Source organism: Panthera uncia, chromosome E1, assembly GCF_023721935.1.
Source record: "Panthera uncia isolate 11264 chromosome E1, Puncia_PCG_1.0, whole genome shotgun sequence".
Taxonomy (NCBI): Eukaryota; Metazoa; Chordata; class Mammalia; order Carnivora; family Felidae; genus Panthera; species Panthera uncia.
The window spans coordinates 49663017-49689890 of NC_064814.1; the positions used below are offsets into that span (position 1 = coordinate 49663017).

General features: G+C 54.9%; 1 protein-coding gene, 1 long non-coding RNA gene and 3 other non-coding genes across 6 annotated transcripts in view; 4 read left to right on the forward strand and 1 right to left on the reverse strand.

Moving 5' to 3' along the window:
- The first annotated feature begins 1440 nt into the window (after positions 1-1440).
- LOC125926959 (uncharacterized) lies at positions 1441-3903 on the forward strand. 2 transcript variants are annotated; one of them, XR_007459201.1, is made up of 6 exons: positions 1441-1484; positions 1693-1786; positions 1942-2043; positions 2433-2494; positions 3211-3313; positions 3550-3903. It is a non-coding gene; the product is annotated as an uncharacterized LOC125926959 (long non-coding RNA). The 2 variants fall into 2 exon arrangements; XR_007459200.1 differs by lacking the exons at positions 1441-1484; positions 1693-1786; positions 1942-2043 and having other exon boundaries at positions 2059-2494.
- On the forward strand, positions 1867-1937 carry LOC125927728 (small nucleolar RNA SNORD49). Its single transcript, XR_007459415.1, has one exon. It is a non-coding gene; the product is annotated as a small nucleolar RNA SNORD49 (small nucleolar RNA).
- Positions 2279-2349, forward strand: LOC125927727 (small nucleolar RNA SNORD49). Its single transcript, XR_007459414.1, has one exon. It is a non-coding gene; the product is annotated as a small nucleolar RNA SNORD49 (small nucleolar RNA).
- On the forward strand, positions 3406-3479 carry LOC125927746 (small nucleolar RNA SNORD65). Its single transcript, XR_007459433.1, has one exon. It is a non-coding gene; the product is annotated as a small nucleolar RNA SNORD65 (small nucleolar RNA).
- LRRC75A (leucine rich repeat containing 75A) overlaps positions 3900-26874 on the reverse strand; it is a 45362-nt gene continuing 22387 nt past the window's right edge. The window contains exons 2-4 of the mRNA XM_049636899.1: positions 19351-19479; positions 9021-9136; positions 3900-5972 (exon numbers count right to left, since the gene is read on the reverse strand). Coding sequence (XP_049492856.1) covers positions 5432-5972; positions 9021-9136; positions 19351-19479 — 786 coding nt within the window. The 3' untranslated portion in view covers positions 3900-5431. The remainder of the gene's footprint in view (positions 5973-9020; positions 9137-19350; positions 19480-26874) is intronic.

Sequence of the window (26874 nt, forward strand, 5' to 3'; positions counted from 1 at the left end):
CTCCTGGAAGCATTATTTAAGCAGAGTTAATGGGCCCTCGGGCTGACTGACATCTGCATGTCTCTGTGAGCGTTCCTCTGTCTAGGACTGGGTTACTGTTGCCCTCAACCCAGGCACAGGAGACCCTCACCTGCTGGCCCCCAGCCTTGGGGCTCTCTTTTCCTGAGTGCCGTATCTGCTGTTGTGACAGATGTGTGGTGGGGGATGCCGGCAACACAGCCACCTTTTGTCCTTTCCCATAGCTTTCAGCCACATCCAAGATCTCTCTCAAAGCCTTTGAGCTCCTTGGTTTCCTTCAGGCTCTGGATTATTGGTTTCCCTCCCTGCTGGGCTACCTGCTCAGTTCCTACCCCTCCAAGCTGTTCTGCAAGGCCGCCAGAGGGGACTTCCTAAGAGGGAAGAGAAACATGTTACCCATGTGCTCTGAAGGCTTAAAAGGCTCCCCCAGTGTCCACGGGACACCCTAGCTGGCATCCTCAGTCCTCCAGGGTTTTGCCCAAATATTTCCAGACACCTCTTCCCCTATACCCCTGCTGTCCTCCATGTTGTCCTTAGCACTTTTACTGTATTCTTCAGGTAGACTGATGGACCTGTGTATTTGAACCCCCCCCACCCCCCACTTGGCTCTTGCTGGAAGCCCCCCACCCCACCCAAATCCTTAAGACCAGCTCACAAGTTGTCTCGCTATAGCTTTCCCAATTTTCTCCAGTCCAAATGAATTGCTCTTCCTTGGTGTCCTAAGTGTTTATAAAACGCGTACGAATTGAGTATTTTTTAAGTGGGGAAGACCTAAGGGTGTGCAAATGCGGAAAGGAAAGCATTTGCGGAGAGGGAGAGGTTTACATTGCTGGTGAGATCGGGAAACAGGCACAGGAGAAAAAAGGATGGAAACGGATCCAGAGAAGACGTCTGCTTGCTCCTTAGGGGTCATTCTCAAGAGTGATGAGAGCTGTCAGCAAGAAGGGATTTTGAGAGACTCCGTGGATGTTTTGAAATAGCTGCGGGAAGAGAGCAAACTGGCAGCGCTTCTTAGAATCAGAAGCACTACTATTTGTGAATGCTTGCTGTTTCAGGTGTGATATCTCATATGATCCTCAGAGTAACCTCTGCGGTGCCGGTATCTTCATGACCAGAGGAGCAACAGAAGCTCAAGGTGGCTGAGTGATTTGCACAAAACCATGCAGCTAACAAGCGGCTGGGGCCCCAACGCCTCGTTGCTACCGCGCTTCGGCCCCCACGCATGCGCCCTGGAGCACTCCTGGCGCCGCGAGTCACATTATCCGGGGCCATGGAAGAGACCATGGGCTCTAAAGGAGGGGGGGTGGCCTGGGGTGGTGGGGCGGAGTCTGCACCGTTAAATGGGCTGGAAGTTCCCGTGAGTCTTTGCCAGCATTACCCTCCCTCTTGTGCAGAATGGAATATTCCGACTCCTTTAAGGCAAGGCACGCAGCTAAAGCGACCTTTCCCTTGGAGTCGCTATGGAGGTAAGCGGGTTTTGTAATTTAGCCTAGTAGCTGGCGGCAAAGGCAAATGAGCTAGAAGCTTCCTAGTTTCTGCAAAGAAGGTTTCGGGAGGCTTATGTGGGGAGTGGAGGGCGGCTCGGGCTTCGTGGCGGGCGCGTCGGTTGGGGGAGAGTCGCGCAGGGCCGCGGGGGACCGAGGCTCAAGGGCCGCGTGCCTGTTTATCCCGTAGGGCTGCTGCAGTCCCAGGAACCTGAGGTCCCCGAAGGCCGGGCCCCCCGCTCCCCGGACCCGCCGTAGGGAGCGCGCCAACCCCGGAGAAGTGGGTAAGCGTGGGTCGGCCTGCACGTGAGCGCGCTTCGCGGGTGAGGTTGGTAATGGGGGCCACGAGGAGAACTTGGCCGACTGTCCCGATGATAATGAGATTAGGAAGTGCCGGCAGAATCGACAACTGACGGTTTTTATGCTTGTCTGATCGCAGTCGCTGAAACCTCGACAGGGTGATTGAACATCACCGCCAGAACTTGGCCCTTAACACGCGTCGCCCTCCATGTTCCAGCCGGGAGCAGGATCTTTCCTTAAGGTAGGACCTAGTCCGGGCGGGGTTGGATCTATAATTTGGAACGTTTTGGTTGCTCAAATGCAGTGGAATTGGCTGATAGTTTACAGTTGTAAAGTTTCTGCACTGGACACCGCACCATCACAATGTGTTGCTGAGAACAGCCAACGGCCTGGTTGTTTGTGGAGCCAATTACGGCTTGTTTCCAGGTGGTGTCCGGGTTTCTGGAGTGGTACTGGGGAGTGGGGAGGTGCTTGACTGCTCTGATGAAATCACTTATAGGAAGTGCCGTCAGAAGCGACAACTGACGATAACAGTTCCTGGCTGACTGCAGTCAACAAGTCCTCCCCAGCTGCCGGTGTCCTGGCGGATCTTGGTTTGAGCAGTGACCTTTATTTTCTGTATTCACCCAGGTTGCCAGTTAGCATGCGATCGTAGCAGCTGAGGATTCGAGCGATGAGTGGCCTGCCTTGAGGTGAGTTTTGATCTCTGGAGAAGTTTAGTGGTTGAGTGAGCCTTCCTGTTACATTAGGTGAAGTTCCCGTTAGATAGTGGGAATTTTATCTGGTTAACCTAATCCCTTGTATCAGTGTAGCCCTTGACCTTTATTGGCAACATCTCTGAGATCCTGATTATGGTTCATAGTGGTCGTGGAGCTGAGTGCAGAGGAAACCCAGGAGTTTCCTTTTTATCTCACTGCTGTATAATCCTGAGCAAATCACCTATTTGTTGAGATTGTCTTCCTTGTCCTTTAAAATGGCAGCTTTAGGTTTGGGATCTTTAAAATGATGTGACTAGGGGCACCTGGGTGGCTCAGTCATTTAAACACCTGACTTGGCCTCAGGTCATGATCTCGCAGTTCATGAGTTCCAGCCCTGCATTGGGCTCTGTGCTGACAGGTCAGAACCTAGAGCCTGCTTCAGATTCTGTCTCCCTCTTTCTGCCCCTCCCCTGCCCGTGCTTGCTCTCTATCTTTAAAACTAAGTATTTTTAAAAACTGATGTGACTTAAGTGGAGGTTACGATATCCAAAGAAGCCACTTAAGACTTCTAGACTTCTGTGGTTTAATTTACAAAAAAGCATCTCCAGGACGTTTCCAAGAACTTCTATTACGATGAACTTGGGAGCCGTAGTTGAGGCTATCCTGATAAGACCTACCTGTTTTGTCTTTGGTATCTGCTGCCTGTCTAGGGGTGCCTGAATTGCCCCAGGTTTTGAGTGCTGGGTTGTCGAAAATCAGCGATCAGCAGTGTGGAGTTGAAGCCGGTGGTGCCACAGCTCAGCCCAAGTAGAGGTAAGCTTTTGTCTGGACAAGGGCCCCCTCCCCCTCCGTGGTAGAATGAATAAGCTAATTTTGTGTAAACTGATACGCAGAAAAGGGATATCAAATGATGAAATCGCCTAAAAATAGCTGGAATTACCGGCAGATTGTGTAGTGTTGAACCTGTGGTTTTCTGAAGATATCTGTGTATGCTATGAATAACCGTTGGTCAGAGTAGAGAGTGAGACTGATACTTAGTGTCTTTGCAGGCTGTCTTCCCAGAGAACGGTCAGCCATGCGAGGACCAGTGACCACCATCAGCTTGGACTGAAAACCTAGACTTCAGTAGTTGGTGTGGAAACAGTACTTACCTGAGGCTGAGATTCAGAGCCCGTTCCGTTACCAGCAGTAGAACCAACAAATGTGTTTTTCTAAGATAGGTCACTGTTGGTTTTCTAGTGTTACAAATATATTTCTAGTTCTCCCTTGCCCAAAGAGCTTTCTGCACTTTTTAATTTTGTATGAATTCTGTTGGGTGAGGGTCTGAGTTCTTAAGCCTAAAGCTTATTTCTTCCTGAAATTAGCATTTCCATGCAATTACAATAAACCAGTACTGCAATAAAGGATGGTTTTTAGTATTGATTCTTAAAAATGTATTTGGAGAAAAGTTTGATTACTGCTGTTAGATATGAGCAGTCCAGGTATTGGCATTTGTCAACATCTGTATGGTCCGGCCTAAGCTGTTCTCCTGTAACAACTTCAGACTTTAAGGGTGAAAGTTCCAAAGCATTTAAGGCATCCACACCTTTGATTCCAGTCTGTTCCCCTTGGGCCAGGTCCTTTTGCATAGCCTCCACCTCCTGAAACTATGCTTAGTCCAACCTTTGAGCAGTGGCAGGCAAGGTGCCATAGTCTGGTTCTTGACCTAGCCCCCATCTTGCTGCCTTCCTGAGTTGGGATCTTGCCTGTCACCGAGGCTGGAGGCCTGTCAGGCTGTGCTTCCCAGCTGTCTGCCGTTTGCCTGAGCAGTCTGGTCACCATCTATGGGCTTTTTTTCAGCTTAAAAGGGCTGTTTTCCAATCTCCCTGGACTTGAAGTCTATGCCTTGGGTCTAGGCTTATTGTGCCTAGAAGGCTTGTAGGCCTTGAGTAAGAAGAGAGGGTGAAAAAAACCTTTGCTTCCTCCCCTTGGGAACCTCTACTTTTGGGGAGGCAGTAGATTGGCCAAGAGTTTGAAGTTTAATCTCATGGTCTTGGGTTTTTTTAAGGAGCCCTCCGTAGGAGGTTTTGGGAGTGTGCTCCATATCACGAATTACTTCGGGGACTTTGAAAAATTCTGAGAAAGACCCTTAAGATACTTTTAAAGGGGCAGTACTCTGGCTTGCATACTAGCAACACTGAACCCTAGTGAAGGGCTGGTAGACTTTGGCTTGGGGCAGGGGTTATGGTTTCTGGGTGGGCCTCTATGCATGCCGGTATTTGTAGGCATTCTGGGATGCTCTTTTGAAGGGTGTGGGGTGGCTGGGCCTGGGGTGGGGCCCTGGAATCCCAGGTGGAGGTGCGGGCTTCAGAAATGGAGGCGGAGACGGGAGTGGTTCCTCAGAGCCCCCAGGGCTTTACAGGGAGGAGGTAGAACCTACTTGAGTCAGGATGGAGACTAGGCTCTTGGAGTCTCTGGGCAGCCAGTGCCCCAACCCCCCACCATCAGCCAGGTAGGAGGGTAAAGATTCCAACCTTCCTTGAGTGGGGGCACACATCTGGGCTATCAGGGTAGCATCTGGCTGGAGTTTGCTTCCCAGAATAGGAAAAACATTATCAGGAAATAGGAAGTTAGATGTAGGGCCACAACTGCACTCCGTTCCTGGGAGTGAGTTCTTACATTAGGTCAAGCTTTCCGCATCTCCAGACTGCTCCCACAAATCTGCCTCTCGAGCCAAGGATGATTTCTCAGGAGCAGAGGAGATTAGCAAGGGGGCAGTGGAGACCAAAGAAAAGTGTTAACCCCCTTTCCAGATGCTACAGTCTGGCTCCCGTGGCTGGGGCTGCCCTGGCCAATTTTGGGGGACAGCCTAAGGCCCCTTGTGGGGCCCCTTAGCCTGCCTCAGTCATCTTACTCCACCAGGATTCCCTGGGGAGGACCCCTACGTCTGTGTCATGTCTGAACTCTGCCTACGTTCTCCCTGCCCTCATGGTCTTCGGCAGGATCCTGAGGGCCGCCTCCAGGGTCCTCCTGGCCCACTGGCCCATCCCGGGCCTCCTCCCCACTGCCCTGGCCCTCGCCCAGCTCCAGGATGGTGGGTAGGTGGCCCTGCTTCGGGGATCGCTTGCGCAAGCTGAGCAGGAAGGGCTGGGGCAACGAGAAGATGTCCACGTTGTTGCCCAGGTCGATCCACGTGACGTTGGGGAACTTGCTGGGGTCCTTGAGGGTGTCGGTGAGGTCACGCAGCAGGGCCCGCGTCAGCCGGTTGCCGTTGAGGGCCAGCGTGGCGAGGCGGGGCAGGGCGCTGAGCGCCGGCAGCAGCTGCCGGACCATGTCGTCCGTGAGGCCGGTGAAGCCCAGCTCCACGCTGTCCACCTGTTCCCCGCAGCGCTGCAGGTAGCTGGTCACCCGCTCCAGGTCCCGCGAGGTCAGCGGGATGCCCGACAGGTCCACGGTGTTGTCCGGAGGGCTCCCAGCCAGGACAGCCTTGAGGCTGAAGGGGAGAAGGCACAAGCGACGTTCAAGCAGGGGGCCTTTTCCCGGGGGCAGCAGTGGCCGCCACCATGGGGCCACCTTCTGCTCTGCAATGCCAGGGATGGGAGAGACGAGGCCCTCTGGTCCCCGTGGTACTACCTCACATCTCAGCCTGGCTGGGCCCGGCTGTCCAGAGCTTGAGGGGCCACAAGGGAAAGAAAGGCCCAGATGTTTCTGCAGTGACTAAGGGTACGTTCTGGGCACCCATAGTGCCTGCCTTTGCATCTTCACTCTTTTTTTCTTCCTACGCGTGTGACCTTTAGTCACGTGACCTCTAACCCTGTGCCTCAGTTTCACCTGAACAGGTGGAGCTAATCGCATACCACAGAGTTCATGAAATAAGGTCATAGGCACAAAGCATTTAGGACAATGCCTTGTCCATGTGAGTTATGAAGAAGTATTTGCTGCTGTCATTACTTGGACTGAGCTTCCTGCGTCCCCAAGAGTGCCACAAAGTCTCCTGAGGCCTCTCTCGCAGGATAATCTTGCCCACCAGATGGGGGGATCCTTAGGGAGAGCCCTGTAGGACCACAGGCAGGGGTGGGGTGCAGGGGCTCTGGGCTTGGGGGGCAGGTAGCTGCCGACTCCTGGAGGCTCAGTGCTCTGCACCCCCTCCCACTCTCCCATCTGCTACTCTTCGCTCTTCCTGCTCCTCGTTCTGTGGCCAGAGCTCCCCATTTCCAGGTACCACATGAGCCCCAGGGCTCCAACCGTGGGCAGGAGAGGAAGGTGGAGGGGGCTCGGCCTGTTTCAAGAGCATATGTTAATAGCAGCAGCCCAAAGATGGCGGCTTGGACAGAAGTCTCTATTCTTGGGATCTGAAGCTGGAAGGCTCCTAGCAGCTGGGTGATCGTGGCCAGTCAAATGGCGACAGTAACATCCCCTACCTCATTCAATCCTTCAGCAAGTGTTTGTTAAGCTCCCACTACATTCCAGGCACTGTCCTAGGCACTGGGGTCACAGTAGTGGACGAGATGGACAAGATCCCTGTTTTCACTCTACTCCGGGGGGGGGGGGGGGGGGGGGGACAGACAACAAACGAGATTGAAGTGAGAGGAGCCTGGACCCGGCTGCTCAGGGAAGCCTTCTCTGAGGACTTAATTTGAGCTGACATTTAAAGAAGTGGGCCATCAGAAGAGTCTGGTAAAAGTTCCAGCAGAGTGGGTGCATGCAAAGGCCCTGAGGCTGGGAAGAGTTGGTGTCTGTGAGCCAGCAGGAAGGCCGCCTTGTTTGCGGTGAGGGGAAGTGAGAGGTGAGAGGCCACAGAGGAGCGGAGGGCCCATCATGGAGGGCCCTGTTTAGACTCAAGTGTGATGGGAAGCTGCCTGAGGGGAGCGAAGCTGTTGAAATGAAGAATGGGCTGAGCACACGTGTGTGTTGGGGAGACAGGAGAGGAGGCGCCTGGATTCCAGCAGAGCTCGCATTTCTAGCTTTACAATCCCAAAGACCTAGCTCACAGACTCCGCATGGCATTCCAGATTCCACGGGTCTTCCTGTCCTGGTCTGTCCCCCTGACCTCAGCCCAGTTGAGGGCTTGCTTCGTGAGAGCCTCACACTGTTCCTCCAGGATCCGGCTCCTCTCCTGGCTTTGGAGTGGGGGAGTCCAGAAGGGAAAGAGGAACCAGAGTTCTTGTGGGTGAGGGAGGGCAGTCCTGCCCCTACCCAGTCTAGGGAAAGGACACAAGCCACTCTGCCCCGGGGTCATTGACAAGGAAGGCAGGGGCACTCTCTCCAGAAAGCCTTCCTTCCAGGCTCCCCTTTACTTGGCTTCCTATGGTGCTACCTGTCTCGGTCCACACGTTCTGTGTCCCAGCTGCCCCGAACCCCCCAATCTTTAGAAGGTCCAAAACCCCTTGAGGGTTCCCATTGCTGTGTGGGCCAGGGGCACAGCTGGGGTCTGGATCTCCCTAGGAGCCAACCAGGAGAACCGGGGGGGATCCAGTGGGAGTGCCCATGATGAGGGAGCTTGGGGCAAGTTGAGGGCAAAATACAGGCTGGCACACCGCCCCCCCCACCCCTGCAGGTGGCATCTACATGATATTCCTCGGACACTCCTGGCTACCCAAGAACAAAGGAAAGGGGGTTTAAGTGCTTGCCATGGTGATGTGGGAAACTAAGGCAAATGAAAAATTACTCCCTTACTGCCTACAGCCCATTGACAAGTCCTTGGCACAGGCAGAGTGACCGTCCTCTGGGAGCTCAGCTGCCTCCATGATGACACTTTGCTAGGGGCAAAAGAGAACCTTAGCTTAACTTGTCCCAACCTCGAGGATCCTGTAAGTCTACTTCCTTTATCTCAACTCCCCCAAGATACATGCTGGCCATCATACTCCAAGCTTATGGCCCCTGATACACATCTAAAGGGTCTCGTGGCTGAGGTTTTATTAAACGGTAATAAATGGCCTTTCCCTAGCAACAGCTAGCCCTTCAAGGTGCTGGAAACCTGGCTTCCAAAATTCCTTAGAGACTTGCTCTATCCCCGACCCCCTCCCAACCTGAGGTATATAATGAGTTACCCCTCACGACCCCAATGCAGCTCTTCCTGCCCGTGGGTCCTGTCCCCGTGCTTTAATAAAATCACCTTTTTTTGCACCAAAGACGTCTTCAAGAATTCTTTGTTGGCCGTCTGCTCCGGACCACCCCACCATCACCCCAAAACCTCATCACCCATATTCCGCACACCAGGAATTAGAAACTCCTCCCGTCGGCCTCCCCACCCACCCCTTCTGAATGGGCCCACACTCGCCAGCTCCCCATCCACAGACAGGGGTCCCGCCTGCAGCTCCCCTCATGGCTCTCGCCCTTGTGGAATGCCCTCCTTCAGTCTCCCCTCCTTCGGGCACCTTCCAAGACCAGCCCTCTGGTCTCAGCTCCTCCCTTCACCCCCCCAGGGAGGGAGTGTGGTGTAACACCCGGCCTGGCATGGGTTCACTTTGGGCTACTCTGGAGGGGGAGGGGAGGCTGGGCAGGGGGCAGGGCAGCTCCACCTCAGGTGACCGTGACTCACCAGGCCTGTGGCTTCCTCTTCACCAGCCCCCGGTGCCGCCTCCACTGCGAGTGGGGGCTGAGGTGGTAAGTCAGCTGCCTGCACAGCTTCTCCGTGGCGCCCAGCGCGTCGCCTTCCTGCAGAGACGACCACAGGCAGGGGGTCCCTGAGGGGCAGGAACAGGCAGAGGGGCCCAGGCCCTCACCTCCAGCTTCCCGTCTCCACTGGAAGAGCACGACGCCCCCAGGCTGCTCACAGAGGCCTGTCCTGCCCGCTCACGGTGGGACCCCCTTAGTAGAGGGCAATGGCTGCCAACGGATCTGCCTCATGTTCTCGTTTCTGTGAATTCGTTGCTATCGTGGCAAAATCGAGATTTACAGAGACCTCTGAATTCCAGACAATCTGACCGTTGACCAGAGCTGAGTGCTGGCTGACCCCCTAGCCAGTATTCACCCTGGTCTCTGCCTCTCCCCAATGTCCAGGGCCTTTCTGCTCACTCATTTGCCCAACAAATATTGACCGAGCACCCCCTCTAGGTGACAGGCACTTGTCCTAGGAGCCGGGGATGCAGCCGTGAACAGATGGTCCCGCACTGGTCTTTCACATAGTAAAGACGAAAGGGAAATACTTTTGTGGTGCCTCCGGGGGAAAAATGTCAAAAGTGGGAAAATAAAAGAATGAGGAGGCCAAGTCTTTTCCCAGCCCACTTCATTCATCTAATCGATCTGGACAATCCGCATTTTTTTTTTTTTTTTTTGATAAGTAAGTTCTACACCCAACGTGGGGCTTGAACTCACGACCTCGAGAACAAGCGTCGCATGTTCTACGGACTGAGCCAGGCACTGCAGGCCCGTCCCGTCAGCAGTTTGGAGTTTGAAATAACTGTCCTGAATTGTGTCCCGACCAAAGTTCTTAAATCTGGGTCCTAATCGCAGGTACCTCAGAATGTGGCTGTATGTGCAGAGTAATTAAGGTAAAATGCGGTCATTGGGGGTGGGCCCTAAGCCAGTATGACCGGTGTCCTCATGAAAAGAGATTGGGACACAGACATGCACAGAGGAAAAGACCATGTGAGGACACAGGGAGAAGATGGCCATCTCTAGGCCAAGGGGAGGACTCAAGAGATCAACCTTGCCAACATCTTGACCTTGGACTTCCAGCTATCAGAGCTATGAGAAAATAAATCTCTGCCGTTTAAGTGGTCTTTTGTTATGGAGGGCCTAGTGAACTTACACTGGGTTCCAGGGGGCATCAGAGAGATGCCAGAGAGACGCCAGCTCTGTCCCAAGGGACGTCAACCCCACAGACGGTCACCAAGCCCTGGGGGAGGGAGGGCCAAGAGGGAGGGCTCTTGCCAGGTGGCCCAGTGCTAAAAGCTGAGAGCCAGCAAGTGCTGGGGCTCAGATGCAAACCCACGTGCGGAGAGCAACATGTGGGTGGTGAGGTTCAACCATGAACCTGTGACCAGGGCTCAGCAGAGTGGCCGGCGCTCAGTAAAGGCCAACTTGATGGCCTGTGACCATCGTCACTCTAACGGAGAAGCAGTGTATTGAGTCGTTAAGAGCACAGACTCAGAGCCAAAACCAGTGGATCTTCCCCCTCGTTTTGGTACCTCCTCTGTGACCTCAGGAAGTCGCTCGGCTGTTAAGGGATAACAAACTAGAGTCGCGGGGCACTTTGTGAGGATGAAAACAGTTACAACTTGTAGAGTGCTCTGACTGTAGCTCAGCACGCAACTCTCCAGGAAAGCCCACTGGGTAAATACCGTGTTGTCCTGAGCGGGTAAAGAAGGAGGACTTCCACCCAAGGCTCAGATTCGAGTTTGGCTTTTAAGGGCTGATACGGGTTTGTGATTTTTGCATGGAGAGAGGAAACGAGGCATCCCTGAGTGAGGAGGAAATGGGTGCAAAGGTTTAGGTGTTGGGTGTATTACGGGGGCAGGAGTAGGTGACAACCTGGGGTCCTGTCACTTGTCGCCACCTCCACGGCTACCACTTGGTCCAAGCCACTACCATCTGTCACATGGATTACTGCACACGGGCGTTATGCTAGGACTTTACGGAATCCCCACAACACCCCAGAGCAGAAACACTTTCATTATCCCCATTTTGAAGAGGAAGAAACTGGGGCGCCTAGGTGGCTCAGTCGGTTGAGCGTCTGACTTCGGCTCGGGTCGTGATCTCGCAGTTCACGGATTCGAGCCCCGCGTCGGGCTCTGTGCTGGCAGCTGGGAGCCTGGAGTCTGGAGCCTGCTTTGGATTCTGTGTCTTCCTCTCTCTTTGCCTCTCCCCCACTCGCACCCTGTCTCTCTCTCTCTCTCTCTCTCAAAAAATATATATAATTAATTAATTAAAGAGGAAGAAACTGAGGCCTACAGAGCAGGGCTGGGGCTGATGGGAAGGCAAGAGAAGACCTTGAGGGCGGGAGACGAGAGAGCGAAGAGGCAGGAAAAGGGGGTGCTGGGTGTCCAAAGAGGCGAGGCGTCCGAATGGGGATCCAGGAGACACAGGCTCGAGAGTGAATGCAGTCGGTTTAGACAGCACCTCTGGTCTCTGGTTCTCCAAGAACCTCACTTCCTACGGGCCACGTCTTCTGATAAACAAATGTCACCTGTCACTTCAGGCGATTACACGTGCAAACCCCTGGACTGCACGTTCTGATTCCTAGACTCAGTCTCTTGCTGAACCTCGTCATATGGGTGTGTCGGGAAGGGCTGAAAGTGACGGGGGCCGCCACGCTTGCCTGACCTGGCACGGGGCGGAGAGGGTGTGGGCTGGGAGGCGATGAGGACGGGTCCGGGCTGTGGGCTGGGGAGCTGGGTGGAAGGCAAGGGGCTCCCGGGGAGAAGGGACAGAAAGGCAGGGCGGGGTTAGCGTCCAGCTCATTTGGAGCCACGTGAAGGATCTCCTGGAAGATGCTCCTGGAATTACGAGGCTGGGGCTCGAGGCACATTCATCACATCCATCAGCCTCTGATGACACCCTCCCCCTCGCCCCCCCCCCCCGGGCCATGGAATGAGCTAAGGGGGAGGACACACTGGACACAAAGGGATGGAGAAGGCACAGTGTAGCCCTGAGCGCCAAGGAAAAGGGAAGAGTCTGTGGGACTCCAGTGAGGAGGCCTCGGCCAGAAGAGGCTCAGGTCATGACCTCGTGGTTCGTGAGTTCGAGCCCCGCGTCGGGTTCTGTGCTGACAGTTCAGAGCCTGGGCCCTGCTTCGGATTCTGTGTCTCCCTCTCTCTCTGCCCCTCCCTCACTCGTGCTCTCTCTCTCTCTCAAATATAAAAATAATAAAAGTAAAAAATAAAAATCCCTGGGTCTGCAGCTTGCGTGCAGGTCTTGTTTCAAAGCTCCGCAGGTGATTCCCCCTGTGTCGCCAAGGTGGAGAAGCACCAGTTCAAACGCTTCAAAGACAAGACGGACCAAGTGCGTGAGACTGGGTGGTCCGCCCGGCTTCACTCCTGGGACCACTCCGGGGAAAGAACATTGCCACCCACCCACGGCACCTGCACCAAAGCTGAGAACCGAGCTCCTCAGCTTGGGCTCCTCCTCCAACCACTTCCCAGGGTTGCCAAAGTCCGGGGTCACCCTCTGGGTCTGAGCGGCTGGGCCTTGGAAGGAAGAAACAAAGAGAGGAAAAGGCGGCAAAGCAGCCGCCGCAGTGCGCGGACACGGCCACAAGGGGGAAGCCGCGTGCAAGGCGCGGCAACGCGTGGACCGTGCGCGGCCGCTCCCCCACCTGGGAGACTGAGCAAGCCCGATTCCTCACCAAGGACAATGGATACGGTCACCTCACCGCTGATCGGAGACTCAGCGCGAGCTAGTGTCCTTCCAGAAGTGAGAGCTCCCCTCCACTATGTAGTTTGTCTGGACTACATACACAACAGCCAACATTTGCTGCGCATCTACTGGTCGGCGTCGCCCCTGCATTGTATGCACGACCTCGTCACAATGCAGTTAACTCGCAACCATCCCCTGAAACGGGCGCTATTATCCCCACTTTACAGACGAGAACTGAGGCTTACGGAAGTGGAATAGACTGGCCAGCCCCACAGCTTGTAAGATGGAATGGGGACTCCAAGTTCGCCTCTGAGGCTGGCATCCTTCCCGACCTGCCATCCCGCGCTGCGCTCTGCGCTGCCCTCCCGGGGATACGCCTTTTGCTTTCGGTGGGTTCAAGGTGTTTCTCTCACTTGCACCCACAAAAGCCGCCTTAAGCAAGCCCATCTAATTTTCCCCCAGCTCCGTCCATTTTCGAAGGCCCCTCCCGGCCTCCCTCCTGCGGAGAACAGGACAAAGCAAGGGCTGGCCCCGAGTTGGAGAAGTCAGGAGAGGGTGGGGAAGGGAGAGGACGCAAGGAGAGGGAGGCGGCAAAGGAGGAGGAGGAAGTGCCGTTTCTGCGTGGTTTCCAGAAACAGCCCCCTCTCGGTACAGAGCAACCACGCGCCCCTTGTGCAACCTCGACCGAGGAGTTTGAACACCGGGGCCGCAAAGGAACGGGGTCCGCGCGCCCTGCGCCCAGCAATGCGCGCTCTGCAGGGCCCGCTCTGCTCGTCAAAGTGGTGAGGCCCAGCAGCCCCTTTGTGCAACCCCATCCCGGGCCGCTGCTGATTGGCCCAGAAGCGGGCACTAGCAGACCGCAGCCAACCAGCCGTGTCCTGGGGACGGGACACACCCCCGTCTCCTCCCCGGGCTGGACGCCCCCCCCCCCCCCCCCCACCTCGAGGAGTAAACCCGGAGCCCCGGGAATGGAGAGGGAGGCCGGGGTGAGCTGAGAGGCGGGACGGAGAGATGTCTGCCCTGCACTATAGTTCTAGCCCCGCCTTCCAAGCGTGGCTGTCTTTGGGCCCCACAAGACAGCTGCATATATTCTCTTCTTAGCTTGAGGCAGCGTGAGTGGGCTTCTGTTACTTGCGACAGTCCTAACCCACGCCCGAGGCTCAAAGGCGGTTTGTGGAATCAATTCTGCAGCCCTTCCTCCCACCCATGGAAAAGGAAGAAGAAAGGAGAGGGACATGGTGCAAGCCAGGGGGGACGGGGCACTGCAGGGTGGGGTGCGGGTCCCGCAGTGCCTCTTCCATCCTGACCATTGCCTCTGACCCGGGCCCTGGGGGAGAACCTGACGGACTCTCACTGGCTTGTCAGGAAAGATGCTTAAGGCCGACTGCAGTCCCCTCCAGGAGGGGGTCCCAGCAAACGGACACTGCCCCACCTCCCTACTGTCAGATGGTGACTCCCACCTGCCATCCTGGCTGCCCCAGGCACCTTTGTGTGCTCCCGCTGGCCCCAAACCAGCACAGCCCCCCACTACTACAGCCCCAAGGCTTCCCTCACTCATTCACAAATTCATTCATTCATCAGATATCGACTGTCCTTCCTACCGCTCGCTGGATGCTGCTCTAGATACCGAGTTCTCCTGGCTTTTCTCTTTACTCCCTTCCTGGAGTCCACTGTCTGCTCTTCTCGGTGCCTGGAAGGCTGAGCCTATAGACAGCATCACTGACCCTCTTGCCCCGGCTTCCAGTCGGGTTCAGCTAATGAGAGCGATTGGAGCGAGGTCAGAGGACAGGAGGAAAGGCCCTTCTCTTCTCATTCCCTTCTTGTTTCAGCCTGTGTGGTAGTCAGCCTCCAAGATGGCCCCCACCACCCATCCTGGCCTCCTGTAATAGCCCCCTTTCACAGTCTCCTTCCACACGGCATCAGGGCCGACCTGAGCGGTCCACAGAATGTGGCTAGGTCATAAGAGATATTGTGGTGTCTGCCTTGCTCTTTATCGGATCACCTGCTCAGCGATAAGCCAGCTGCCACCATGTGAGGAAGTTCAAGAGGTCCTATGGAGAGGCCCGTGTGGCAAGGAGCTGGGGGCTCCTGCCAACAGCCAAGGGATGTGCCGTCCGGGAAGGGGGTCTGCCAATCTAGAACCACTGATACTCTCTGTCCCTGTCTCAAAATAAATAAATAAATAAATAAATAAATAAACAGACAAACAAAAATACTGCATGGTTCTAGAAGCAGGGTTCTGGCTCCCATGTCACGGCTTGCACCCACGGCCCTTTCTGGTAACAGCTTCCCGCTGCTGCTCATCTTTGGGTGTCTCAACATCCCCTGTGGGCTTCCGTGTGGCCTGCTTCTCCCCGGGGCCCTGCCTGGCGCAAGAAGTAACGGCGCACGAGACAGATGCCATCTCTTGCCCGTTTGGAATCGACATTCTGGTGGGGAAGGCGGGCAGTAGGCGGGCAGTAGGTTAGCTCACGCGTAAGCAAGCCAGAGAACTTCGGAGACCAGCGGGTGAAATAACGCAACACACAGCGCAAAGGCTGGCCGGGACGACTCTGCGAGCTAGGCTGGTCAAAGGTGGCCCTGGAGAGGACACAGTCGGGCTGAGTCTGAACGGAGGGGAGGGCAGCCCAGCCAGAGAGGGCAGGTGTGGCCACAGGCCGCCGCAGGGTCCCTAAGGGTCAGGAAGGATCTGGATGCTCTGGGCACAGACAGGAGGGCCACGTGGCTGGAGCAGAATGAGCGGGGCGGACAGGGAAATAAATGACACAGGAGATGCAGGCAGGGGCAAATAAAGAGTTTGGTTTCAGCCTACAACGCGACGCCACAATGGAAGGTGTCTCAGGGAGGCGCACGTGTGATCCAGGGTACCTTGCGGAGGATGAGTCTCTGGCTGTTCCCAGAGCATAGAGGGTAGGAGGCAGGAGCAGAGGCCCAGAGTCCAGGTGGAGACTCTGACAGCAGCCCTGAGACGGGGGACGCGGGGACCAGGAGGGCCTTGGAGAGACCCCAACCATTAGGGAATCAGGGCTGTTGGAACTTGCTGGCTGTGGCGGGCAACATGGCTGTTCCGTCCCAAACGCCCTTGGATCCACGTTTCCCAATTTTGTGCTTCTGTCTGGACGGACCAGGCGAGCCAGTGAGACAGATGTGCCTGGGAGCTTACGTCCCAGGGGAACCCCTCTATGGTTCGAGCCCCGGGGTCCTCGAGGGACCAGGCCAAAGCCACCTGCCCTCCTCAGGATGGAGCCTGGGCTGGCCTGGCTTCCCTGGGACACCTCCTTAACAGATCGCTGTCCACACACCCTCATTTTAGCGTCTGCGTGCAGGGAACCCCACTGCAGACACGATGGGATAGATGTGAGGGGCTGGAGCTGGGGCCCAGGGAAGGAAAGAGCCTCAAATTTCCCACTAAGTGATCTGTGCTCACAGTGGGGGAGGGGTGGTGACTCACGGGCTCCAGGGCACAAATGTCCAAGAGGTGGGTGACTTTTGAGTCTGAAGCTGGGCTGTGGATTAATCAGCACACAGTCACGGGCGGGATGGGGTTCTGCCCGTCCCCTTCCGCCTGGGGACAGGCACAGACCCACCCCTTTGCCAGGGCCCAGGCCACCTCCAGCTGGGACACAGGTCAAGAAAATGGATGGGACTCATTCAAGGGGGTCGTCTTAGTGGTGGGAAGGGTTATTTATTTGTCTGGTGGATGCTCCGCCAAGACTGGACCAGGAAGTGTTGCTTCCTTTGTCCCATCTCACAATTGAGGGAGACGCCCCCTCATAGTTGACGGTCTTGACATCTCTGTCTATAACCTTAAGGCTCACACTTGGGCGAAAGAGCTAAGAACGGGAGGTCCTGGCCAGCCCCAAGGCAGTCATGTATTGGGGGTGGGGCTGGGGGCTGCCCTTACCACCAGCCTCGGGGCCCTAGAGTCGGGACCGCCCATCTCGGCCTCCACCCCAACCGGAAGAGTCCTTCGGAAGGGCTTCTCCTGCCACATGGCCTTAGATATGGGCAGGGGAACCCGCCAGGCTCCCGGGCCTCCGACAGGGCTGACGCCACCGGCTGGCTCTCGGAAATCCGGAAATCAGAAGCCAGACCCTTGTTCTCCAAGACTCTGAGGCCACTGCCGGCCTCCGTGCCCCACAACTGACGTGCTGGGCCCGAGCACCCTGCTTGGCACATGATTGGTGCTCGATGACTGAATTATACCTTAGCTTCTGCGTACAGGGGCTCCCCCATGCCAGACACACGGCGTCCTTCTCAAGAATCATTTCTCCGACGGGTCCACGGGAGACGGTGTTGTTATCCCCCTTTGGAGCGGAGGAAGATGAAGTTCAGGGATGCCTGGGCGGCTCAGTTGGTTAAGCGCCAACTCTCGGTTTCCGCTCAGGTCATGACCTCACAGTTCGTGAGTCCGAGCTCCACGTCGGACTCTGCACTGTCAGCCCAGAGCCCGCTTGGGATTCTCTCTCTCCCTCTCTCTGTCTCTCCCCCACTCTCTCTCTCAAAATAAATAAATAAATAACCTTAAAAAAAAAGAAGAAGAAGAAGAGGCCAGAGAGCTAGCTAGTTTTCTTTCTGCCACGTGAGGCCACAGCAAGAAGGTGGCTGTCTGCAAACCCAGAGCAGGGCTCTCATCGGAACCCGACCATGCTGGGCACCCTGATCTTGGGCTTCCGGTTTCCAGAACTGTGAGCAACACATTTTTGTTTTTTATAAGCCACGTGGTCAGTGGTAACGTGTTGTAGCGGCCTGAGCTAAGACAATAACAGGGCCCTGTGGTCGCCGCCCAGACGGAAGGGATGGAACTCAGCACAGAATCCCTTGGGCCACCTCTCCTTCCCGCCCCGTCCAGTCTCCTGAGGTCCGGCATGGGCGGGCAGGGAGGGAGGAGGGGGGACGGGTGCTCAGGCTGTTCCCGCACAGGCCCCCCACCTCCAGCCCCCATGCAACCCTGCGAGCCCCCACTCAAGCCCTGAGAGAAGCTGCTGGCCATTGAGGGACAGTGCAGAGATCCTGAACAGCCGGTCCCCACTCTGCCCGGAACTGGGGTCCAGATCACATCTGGAGTGTAACCTTTATCCGATGACTTCATTGCCTGAATCTGGTCTTCCTCAACGTTAAAATGGGCATGAAAATAACATCTCTCCCAATGAGCTGCTTTGAGTGTCACCCCTTCACCTGCGGGCATCTAAGTTCTAGAAAAGGCAGAGGTCTGGCACCTGCGAGGCCTACGGACTCTGGTCTCAGCTGCTCCAGGCTGAGCCAGGTATAATCTGAATGAGAAGTGAAGGTGACTCCAGGCCCAGCCGGTCCCCCCCCCCACCCCCCCGCGGCTCCTGGCACCCGCCCCTCTTCCCCGGGCCCGAGGCTCCCAGCCTGCCAACCGTCACTGCCAGCTTTTTCTAACCGGCACATATTTGAGCCCAGCATCCCTGCCTTCTGCTGTGTCCCACCACCAACCCTCCCCCACGCCTGCCACCGACCGGCTCCCAGCCCTTCAGAACTCACTCCTCACCTCGGAGTCCTGGCTCCAAACAGCCCCAGAAGCCAAAGTCAAGGCCCTAGACAAAGGCCCAGATGGAGGCTCAGCTCCAGAGCAAGGTCCCAGCCCCCTGGACGACTGCGGGTCTGAAAATCACCTCCTCCCTCTTATCCTAGATCCTACTTTGAAAGCACGAGCTTCCCTCAGGCACTCCTGGGTCCTGCTCCGGCTTCCCTGCCCCTGTTCCGTGCTTCTTTTGGAAACTGCTAGAAATTGAGGGATGGGAGAGAAAAGCTCCAGGGTGGGGCTGCCCCACCCCGGCCCTCCCGGGCCCTGCCAGGGCAGCTCTGGGTGAGCCGGCCCCGCACCCCGAGAGGGAGAGGGGCAGAGCCTCCCATCCGGAAATGTCCAAGCAGTACCTGCCTGCGGAGCTGGGGACCCCGGAGCTTTTCCCTCTCAGCTTCGGAAGCCAGTGGACGTGAGCAAAGTGGGTGGGTGGAAAATGACATTCAGCCTTAGGCAGGGAGACCGCTGGGAGTGGTGGGGACTGAGGCGTGCCGGAGGCAAGCAGGGTCCCTGTGCCTAAGGCCTGGTGGCGGAGACAGGGCCGGATCTGAGTGGTCTCCTGTCTGCCCTCACCCCTGCCACCTCTGCTCTTACGTGTCGTTGTGCGAGGTACAACCTACGTGACTCTACGCGGTGGCCCTGGCCCCACGTAATAGGGGACGCTACTCAGCTCCAGTCCTATAGAAATGAGGGCTTCGTGTTACCAGAACTTCCCGTTTTTCAAGGGTAGCTAAATATGGAGAACGTGTGAAATATTCTGAGTTTTACATGTTGGCAGTGAATTCGGATTTAATACACTCAGGAGCCAAACAAATCCCCTGCTGATCATGCTGATCTCTGCTATGGATGCTGGGCCTTAGGACAGGGCAGGCATCAGGCCCGCTGGCTTGATGTCTGCACAAGGGGCTCGTGCCCCTCGGCCCCAGGCAGTATCGACCAACCCTCCTGGGCACTGGGTTCTCTGGCAGAAGGGCGCCCGCCTCACACCCCCAGATCTGGCGGGCTCAGACCACAGCTGCCGTACCGGCTTGGGGCAGTGGATGTAACGGGCCAGGCTGATGATGAGGTCGTGTGTGATGGGGTCCACCAGGTTCCGGAAGCTGGCGTAGCGGTACAGAACGTCGTCCAGAGAGGTTGACTCCATGCCCAGGTCCTGCAAGAGTGAAGGACGCCCAGAGGTCAGGAGCGGCTCAGCCCTGCCCCTCGAGTCCCATCCAACAGGCCCAGAACAGCCCTCTGCTCTGGAGGTGGCTCAGTGCCCCGCTCCAGCACCCGGGCAAAGGCGGAGACCACCCCCCCCACACACACACACACTCCCTTCAAGGTTTCCCAGCTGCAGAACTTCCCCAGGGGGCCAGGGAAGTCCCTGCAGAGATGGCCTTCCCAGCGCAGGGATGTATCTATCTCAAGCTCTCCAACCTCTGGACGAAGGTTTTCATGCTTCCTGAGGTCATTTTTACTCCTCCTTCTTGGTGGTCCTTTGTCTTGAGGGGCTTCTGAATCGTGGAGTTGAATGAGAGGCTGTCAGGTGCCCAGAAGAAAACCCCACCGGGGCTCCCACAGAAAGGGCATCAAGTGGGGGCAGAGCTTCCCCAAGCTTGAGGAGGGACAAGGGTTTGGGAGTCACCACACACCGAGAGCCCCAGTTGGGGGCCTCTGCAGACACCCCTGGCCTTCCCAGCAACGGACCCCATGGGCTTGGCCCAGAACAGTGGCCAGTGTGCATTAGGACCCAGGGGCCCGACTCCAAATGTTCTGGACTGTGTAAGACCCAGAGATTCTTACACAGCCCCAGGGAAAGGGCAGGCTCCCCAAACAGGACTAAGTGTGAATTCCCCACCAGTCAAGCCTGCGGAAGCTTGAAACAGCGTTAATCACTTTAGAGAAGTATAGAAACATGGGTTTCTACCCTAGAGAGTTAGAATAAACTTTATGCCCTCTCTGTGTGAAAGAGCAGGGGTAAACCTTGTGTCTTTCCTCGAGCGCCTCGCCCCAGTCTCTGTCGTCCTCTGGTGGGAGCTACGGTTTCTGTTCTCAGCTTGGTGGGTTGCCTGAACCAGGCAATGGTAACATTCCCACTCTGGGGGAGGAGGGGGGACTGCCCCCAGCCCACTTTGAGGACCACGGGGGCCACTGAAGGTGGACAGGGAAAGCAAGCACCACCGACTTCTGCCGCCCTCACCCTACGGCCCCTGGTCCCCTGAGCTACACTTGAAGCTGCCCATGCACAGGCCAGAGAAGGGAGGATCCCAGCCTGAGTTCCCAGGGGCCAGTGCCCTGGGGCATAGGAAATGTGTGCTTAGTGGGTGAGTCCCAGGAGGGGTTTGCTCCCTGCCATTTTGGTGGTGGGGGGGGGGGTGTCCTGAACTTTTCCAAACACCTTCCCGTGTGATGCCTAGAAATCCCATAAGGCAAGTAGACTGCGCATCATTATTCCCAATTTACAGATGAAGAAACCAAGGCCCAGGACTTCAGGAATGGAACGTACGACATGACGACTGTGGTCATCGCTGCTGAGTGAGCGCACATCCTAAGAGCTCTCATCGCAAAGAAGAAAACATGGTTTTTCTTTTTTTTCTCCCGTAACTACACGAGGTGAGGCGATTAACTCAGCTTACTGTGGTAACAATCTCACAGTGGCTGGAAGTCAAGCCGTGAGGCGGTACGCCTTAACCTTACACAATGCCATAACTTAATTATCTCCCAGTCACAGGGCGCCTGGGTGGCTCAGTTGGTTGAGCGTCCGACTTTGGCTCACGTCACGATCTTCTTTCTGGCTCATGAGTTCGAGACCCGCATCGGGCTCTCTGCTGTCAGCTCAGAGCCTGGAGCCTGCTTCGGATTCTGTGTCTCCCTCTCTCTCTGCCCCTCCCGCACTAGTGCTCAGTCTCTCTCTCCAAAATAAATAAAAACATAAAAATTTTTTTTTTAATTATATCCCAGTCACAGTGAAAGAGAAACAATCACCTATAATAAAGATGTTTTTAAAGAAAAATTTCGGGGCGCCTGGGTGGCTCAGTCGGTTAAGTGTCTGACTTCGGCTCGGGTCGTGATCTCACGGTTCGTGGGTTCGAGCCCCGCATCAGGCTCTGCTGACAGCTCGGAGCCTGGAGCCTGTTCCAGATTCTGTGTCTCCCTTTCTCTCTGTGCCCCTCCCCTGCTCGTGCTCTGTCTCTCTCTCTCCAAAACAAATATTAAAAAAATTTGTTAAAAAAAAAAATAAAGAAAAATTTCAGGAATGGGTGTGGGGGGGGTGGCTATGTGTCAGTGGGGGGTGGGGAGCTCTTTGGGGATTGCTCTGGTTTATCTGGTTTATCCGAAGTGAGTTGGGCTGGAGGCTGGATGAACGTGCAGGGAATGCCGTCCTGAAGTCCTGAGGTTTAGTGGTGACATTTTTAAGAGCAAAGAAAGGAAGGATCTTTGCTTCGTGGATCTGGCCGCGGGCACCTGAGTCGGTTAGGTGTCTGACTTTGGCTCAGGTCATGATCTCTGCTGTCAGCACGGGGCCCACTTTGGATTCTCTGTCCCCCTCTCTCTCTGCTCCTCCCCTGCTTTCTCTCTTTCTCAAAAATAAATTAACATTGAAAAAAAGAAAGAGAGAAAGAAAGAAAGAAAGAAAGAAAGAAAGAAAGAGGAAGGAAGGAAGGAAGGAAGGAAGGAAGGAAGGAAGGAATCGATTCCAAGGGCCAGTGAGGGGGGCTTTGCTGTCCACCCAGCAGGAATGGACCTCAGAGGCAAGGAGCCCTCTGTCAGGGCCTCTGGCTGCTGAAATAATTTACCAGGGACCTAGATGCAGGGCTCAAGGTCTGGTGTGCATACTGGCACAGGAAGGCTTCTGACGTGCCAGCTGCCAGGTTCCAGAGCTGAAGGCCTTTGCAGACCCAGATACAACACTGTTGTGGACCTCGGTCTCTGCCCTGACTTGTTCTATCCCTCAGCCAGCGCCGTGTCCTGGACAAGCTACCTCATATCACTGGGTCTCAGTTTCCTCATCTGTAAAATGGAGCCAGGGACCCTCCATCATGAGTAGGTGAGGGCAATAAAACCAAGTAACATACGTAAAGCCTCTGGCAGGGGGCGCCTGGGTGGCTCAGTCGGTTAAGCATCTGACTCAGGTCATGATCTCAAGGTTAGCGGGTTTGAATCCCCACATCGGGTGACCTCGAGTCCTACTTCTCTCTCTCTCTCTGCCTCTCGCTCACTTGCACCCTCTCTCTCTCTCTCATAAAAAAGAAGCCTCTGGCAGGGAAGAATACCACCAACACAGCCCTCCCCACCCTACCCTCCTGGCCTCCACCCCCCTCCCCTCTGCAAGGCCCCTCCTCTCCTTACACGATTGCTCTTAACCACTTCTTGGACCACAGACCCAATTGAGAATGTGACAAAAGCCATGACCTCTCTCTTTAGAAAACTCGAGATCTAGGCCTCATGGTCAGCAGGGTCAGGGCACGTGTGATCTCAGAACACACACTGTTACTCAGTAACGTGCAAAAATGCATCCTTGTGGCAGGAAGAGGCTGGGAATGTAGGAAGGGGGAGTCACAGGGCCTGTGTTCTAGGGTCTTAGAAGGCCCATGTGTCAAAGTGCCGAGGCTCCCCTTTCCTGGGGCCGTGGGTGAGGGAAGTGGACGGTCCCATGGGTGGAAATGGAGGGGTGGTTATTGCCACGGCCAGAGGCTGGATTTGTGGCCACAGGAGGACAGAAGATAGATTTATCTTTCTTTTCCTGCCTGTCCTTTGGTGAGATGTCGACTTCACGCCAGCCTCTGCCTCCCCTGTTTTGTCCCTGCCTGGATGTCCCTGCAGAAAGCACCAGATTCTAGGTTCTACCCAGCCCCCACACACTGTCAGTCTGTGGGCAACAGACTTCTTCCCTCTTGGGATCTGTTTCCCCATCTGTGAAATGGGCAGATGAACCACACTAGTAGTTGCCAAACTGTATTTCCAAGATCTTGGGGCTGAAAGCAAACAACAGACAGGCCAGAGGGGTCAGCAAGCTCTCGACAGAGCAGGCCACCCTTCAGTTAAAAACTACAAGAACACAAACAACCCCCCAAAGTAGTTCTGTTGCCAAAGCCAAGTCTGAAAACCCTGGACTGGTTGACTGCCCGGGCTCTTGCACTCCTACCGGCCCTGCCCCCTCTTCCCATTTCCCTCCTTTCCAGGCCAGTAGAGGCCATGCCATCCGGGGAGGACCAAGAAAACCCTCGTTGTTAACCCTGGAGGCTGGAGCAGGTCTGGGGAGGCGCAAAACGTTCTTCCCAGAGCCCCTCGTGGTCACTCTGGGCACCCAGCCTGCTGACGGTGGCTCCAGCTGTGGGGGCTGCTGTTGTCTGGACTTGTTTAGCTGTTGCTTGGGAGGGGGGTGCCCAGGGGGAGGAGAGGAGGGTCTCCCCAGGAAGGCAGACGTGGTCCTGCTCGGCCCTGCCCTGCTCACTGTGCTTCGGGTAACTGTGGGTCATGCCACAGCCCTCCCCGTGAATTGCAGCCAGGGTGGGGCTCCTGAAGGTCCCAGGGCTGCGGGTTATGAGAAGCTGCAACCTGGAAAACCAGATGGGGGCTGGACAAGGGCGGCTGCACATTTTATTGCTGTTATTTCTTTGTTTCGACCCCATCTAGGCCCACGAATGCTTGAGCTGCTTGAGGATATTTCTGGGTTCCTAGCTGTCCTCCCCACCCCGCTCTCCGAGGCTAATTCATGGGGGACGACTGTGTCACAGCTTTGCTCTGATGGCCCCACTGATGCTGCCCAACAGGGGCCTCCGACGTTAGGAGGCTCTCGAGAAGGGATGAGGCGAGGCGAGAGTTAAGCGGTGCCTGCTGCGTGCACGGGAAAAAGACCCAAATCCACACGGGGCTCCTCCAGGCCACCCTGGGCACAGCCTTGGACTTTGGAGGGGCTGGTCTGCCTTGCAAAGTACCAGGCAGTAAAGAAAACAGCTTCCTCGCTATGGTCTAAACAGCGGCATCTCTAGGAACTGGGCAAGCAGGGTTCCTTATCAGAAAGCTTGGGGACATCAGCGGGTGTCCCTGGGTCACTGCCGTAGGCAGCTTTGCTTGGAGAGTGTCACCAGCAGGGGACCAAGGTGGCCAGTGGCTGGCACACTCCATCTCGTGTAAGTGGGGGCCCCATGGTACTTGAGCTTGAAGAACCAGGTTTGGGGACTCGTTCCTGTAGGAAGACAGGTGATGGACCTGAGGTTAGGGGTAGGGGTATGGCTTTCCAAAAAGTGAGCAGAGATCTGTGTAGACGAGCATTTCTCCAAGTGTGGGCTATAGTCCCGTTCAGGGGCTCTGTGAGATCCTCTTTTCTAATGACATGTCAGCGTGACCTAGATTTTCTTTGCAGACTTCAACCCCAACAAGCCGCTGCAAGAGACCGAATGCAGAAGCAGCAGGTATGAGAATCCAGCTATCTTCTGTCAAGCCACACGTTAAAGAGATTCGAAAAACTGTAAAACAATGCCACGTCCCTCACTGAAATGTTTTTCGTTTGAAAAATGTAGTTATTTTTGTCAAAATTTATTTCTTGCACATGTGAGATTATTAATTTTAAAAGAATGAATAAATAAATCTTTTTAATTTTTATTAAAATTTTTTAAAATTATGTATGCTGAGAGAGCGAGTGAGTGAGCAGGGAAGGGGCAGAGAGAGAGGGAGAGAGAATCCCAAGCATGGAGCCTGACGTGGGGCTCAAACCCAGAACCATGAGATCATGACCTGAGCCAAAAACCAAGAGTGGAGTGATTAACTGGCTGAGCCACCCAGGTGCCCCAATCTCTCTCTCTCTCTTTTTTTTTTTTTTTTTATTTAAAAAAATTTTTTTTCAACGTTTTTTATTTATTTTTGGGACAGAGAGAGACAGAGCATGAACGGGGGAGGGGCAGAGAGAGAGGGAGACACAGAATCGGAAACAGGCTCCAGGCTCCGAGCCATCAGCCCAGAGCCTGACGCGGGGCTCGAACTCACGGACCGCGAGATCGTGACCTGGCTGAAGTCGGACGCTTAACCGACTGCGCCACCCAGGCGCCCCTCTCTCTTTTTTTTAAGTGAACTCTACACCCAGCGCGGGGCTTGAACTCACGACCCTGAGATCAAGAGTCACACGTTCTACCAACTGAGTCTGCCAAGTGCCCCGAAATGAATATATAAATCTTTAAAACACTTTTGTTTGATTTCTTTTTTTTTTTTTTTTGTTTAACATTTATTTGAGAGAGAGAGAGACAGAGAAAGAGACAGAGCATGAGTGGAGGAGGGGCAGAGAGAGAGGGACACACAGAATTCGAAGCCGGCTCCAGGCTCTGAGCTGTCAGCACAGAGCTGGAGACAGACTTCGACCTGAACCGAAGTCAGATGCTTAAACCAACTGAGCCACCCAGGCGCCCCTTGTCTGATTTCTAATATGGTGACTAGCATCTGCTAGATCTAACCCACATAAAGAAAATCTCTTTTTGAGGTCCTCAATAATTTTAAAGGGCATAAAGTTTCCCCAAAACATTCAAAATAGAACTACCGTGCAATCCAGGAATCCCACTTCTGGGGACATATACAAAGGAGACGAAAACAGACTCTTGATGAGTTACACGCATTCTCATGTTCATTGCATTATTCACAATAGCCAAGAGGTGGGGACAAGCTAAGTGTTGGCTGAATGGATAAAGATGTGGTACACACACACACACACACACACACACACACACACACACACTGGAATACTATTCAGCCATTAAGAAAAAGGAAATCCTGCCATCTGCGACCACACGGAAGGACCTTGAGGGCATTATGCTAAGGGAGATAAGTCAGACAGGAAAACAAATACTGCATGATCTCACTTCTATGTGGAATCTAGAAAGGACCAAACTCAAAAACACAGAGTGTAATGGTGGTTACCAGGGGCTGGGGGTGAGACACGTGGTTTAAGGGTATATACTAGCAACTAGTAGATAAGTAAGTCTGGGAGATTTAAAACACAGTACGGTGATTGTAGACAACACCACTATTACAAACATTAACCTCGCTAAGAGACTAGGTCTTTTTTTTTTTTTAAGTTTTTTATTTTAGAGAGAGAGTGTGAGAAGGGCAGAGGGGCAGAGGACGAGAGAGAGATAATCTTTTTAATGTTTATTTTTGAGCAGAGAGGGGGGAGGCGGGAGCGGGGGCAGAGGATCTGAAACGGGCTCTGTGCGGGGCTTGAACTCACGAACCTTGAGATCATGACCTGAGCCAAAGTAGGGCGCTTAACTGACTGGGCCACCCAGGAGCCCCAACAGCTGGTATCTTTATAACCATGTCTCCAAGTCACCAAAGGGGCATCCCCCTGTGATCCCCTTTAAGACTCCAAAAATCCCTTCGTGGTACCTCTCCTGTGACCCCAACTGTTCCTCAGTGTCTCATCTCCATCCTGCCAACCCTCTCAGGCTTCCCTTCCTGACACAAATCGACTTAACTTCTCTGGCTGACCAACCCGCTCCCCAACCAGAAAGTAACAAGTCTTGGCAAACATGGGAAGAAACGGGAAACCTTGTGCTTGCTGAAGAGAAGGTGAAAC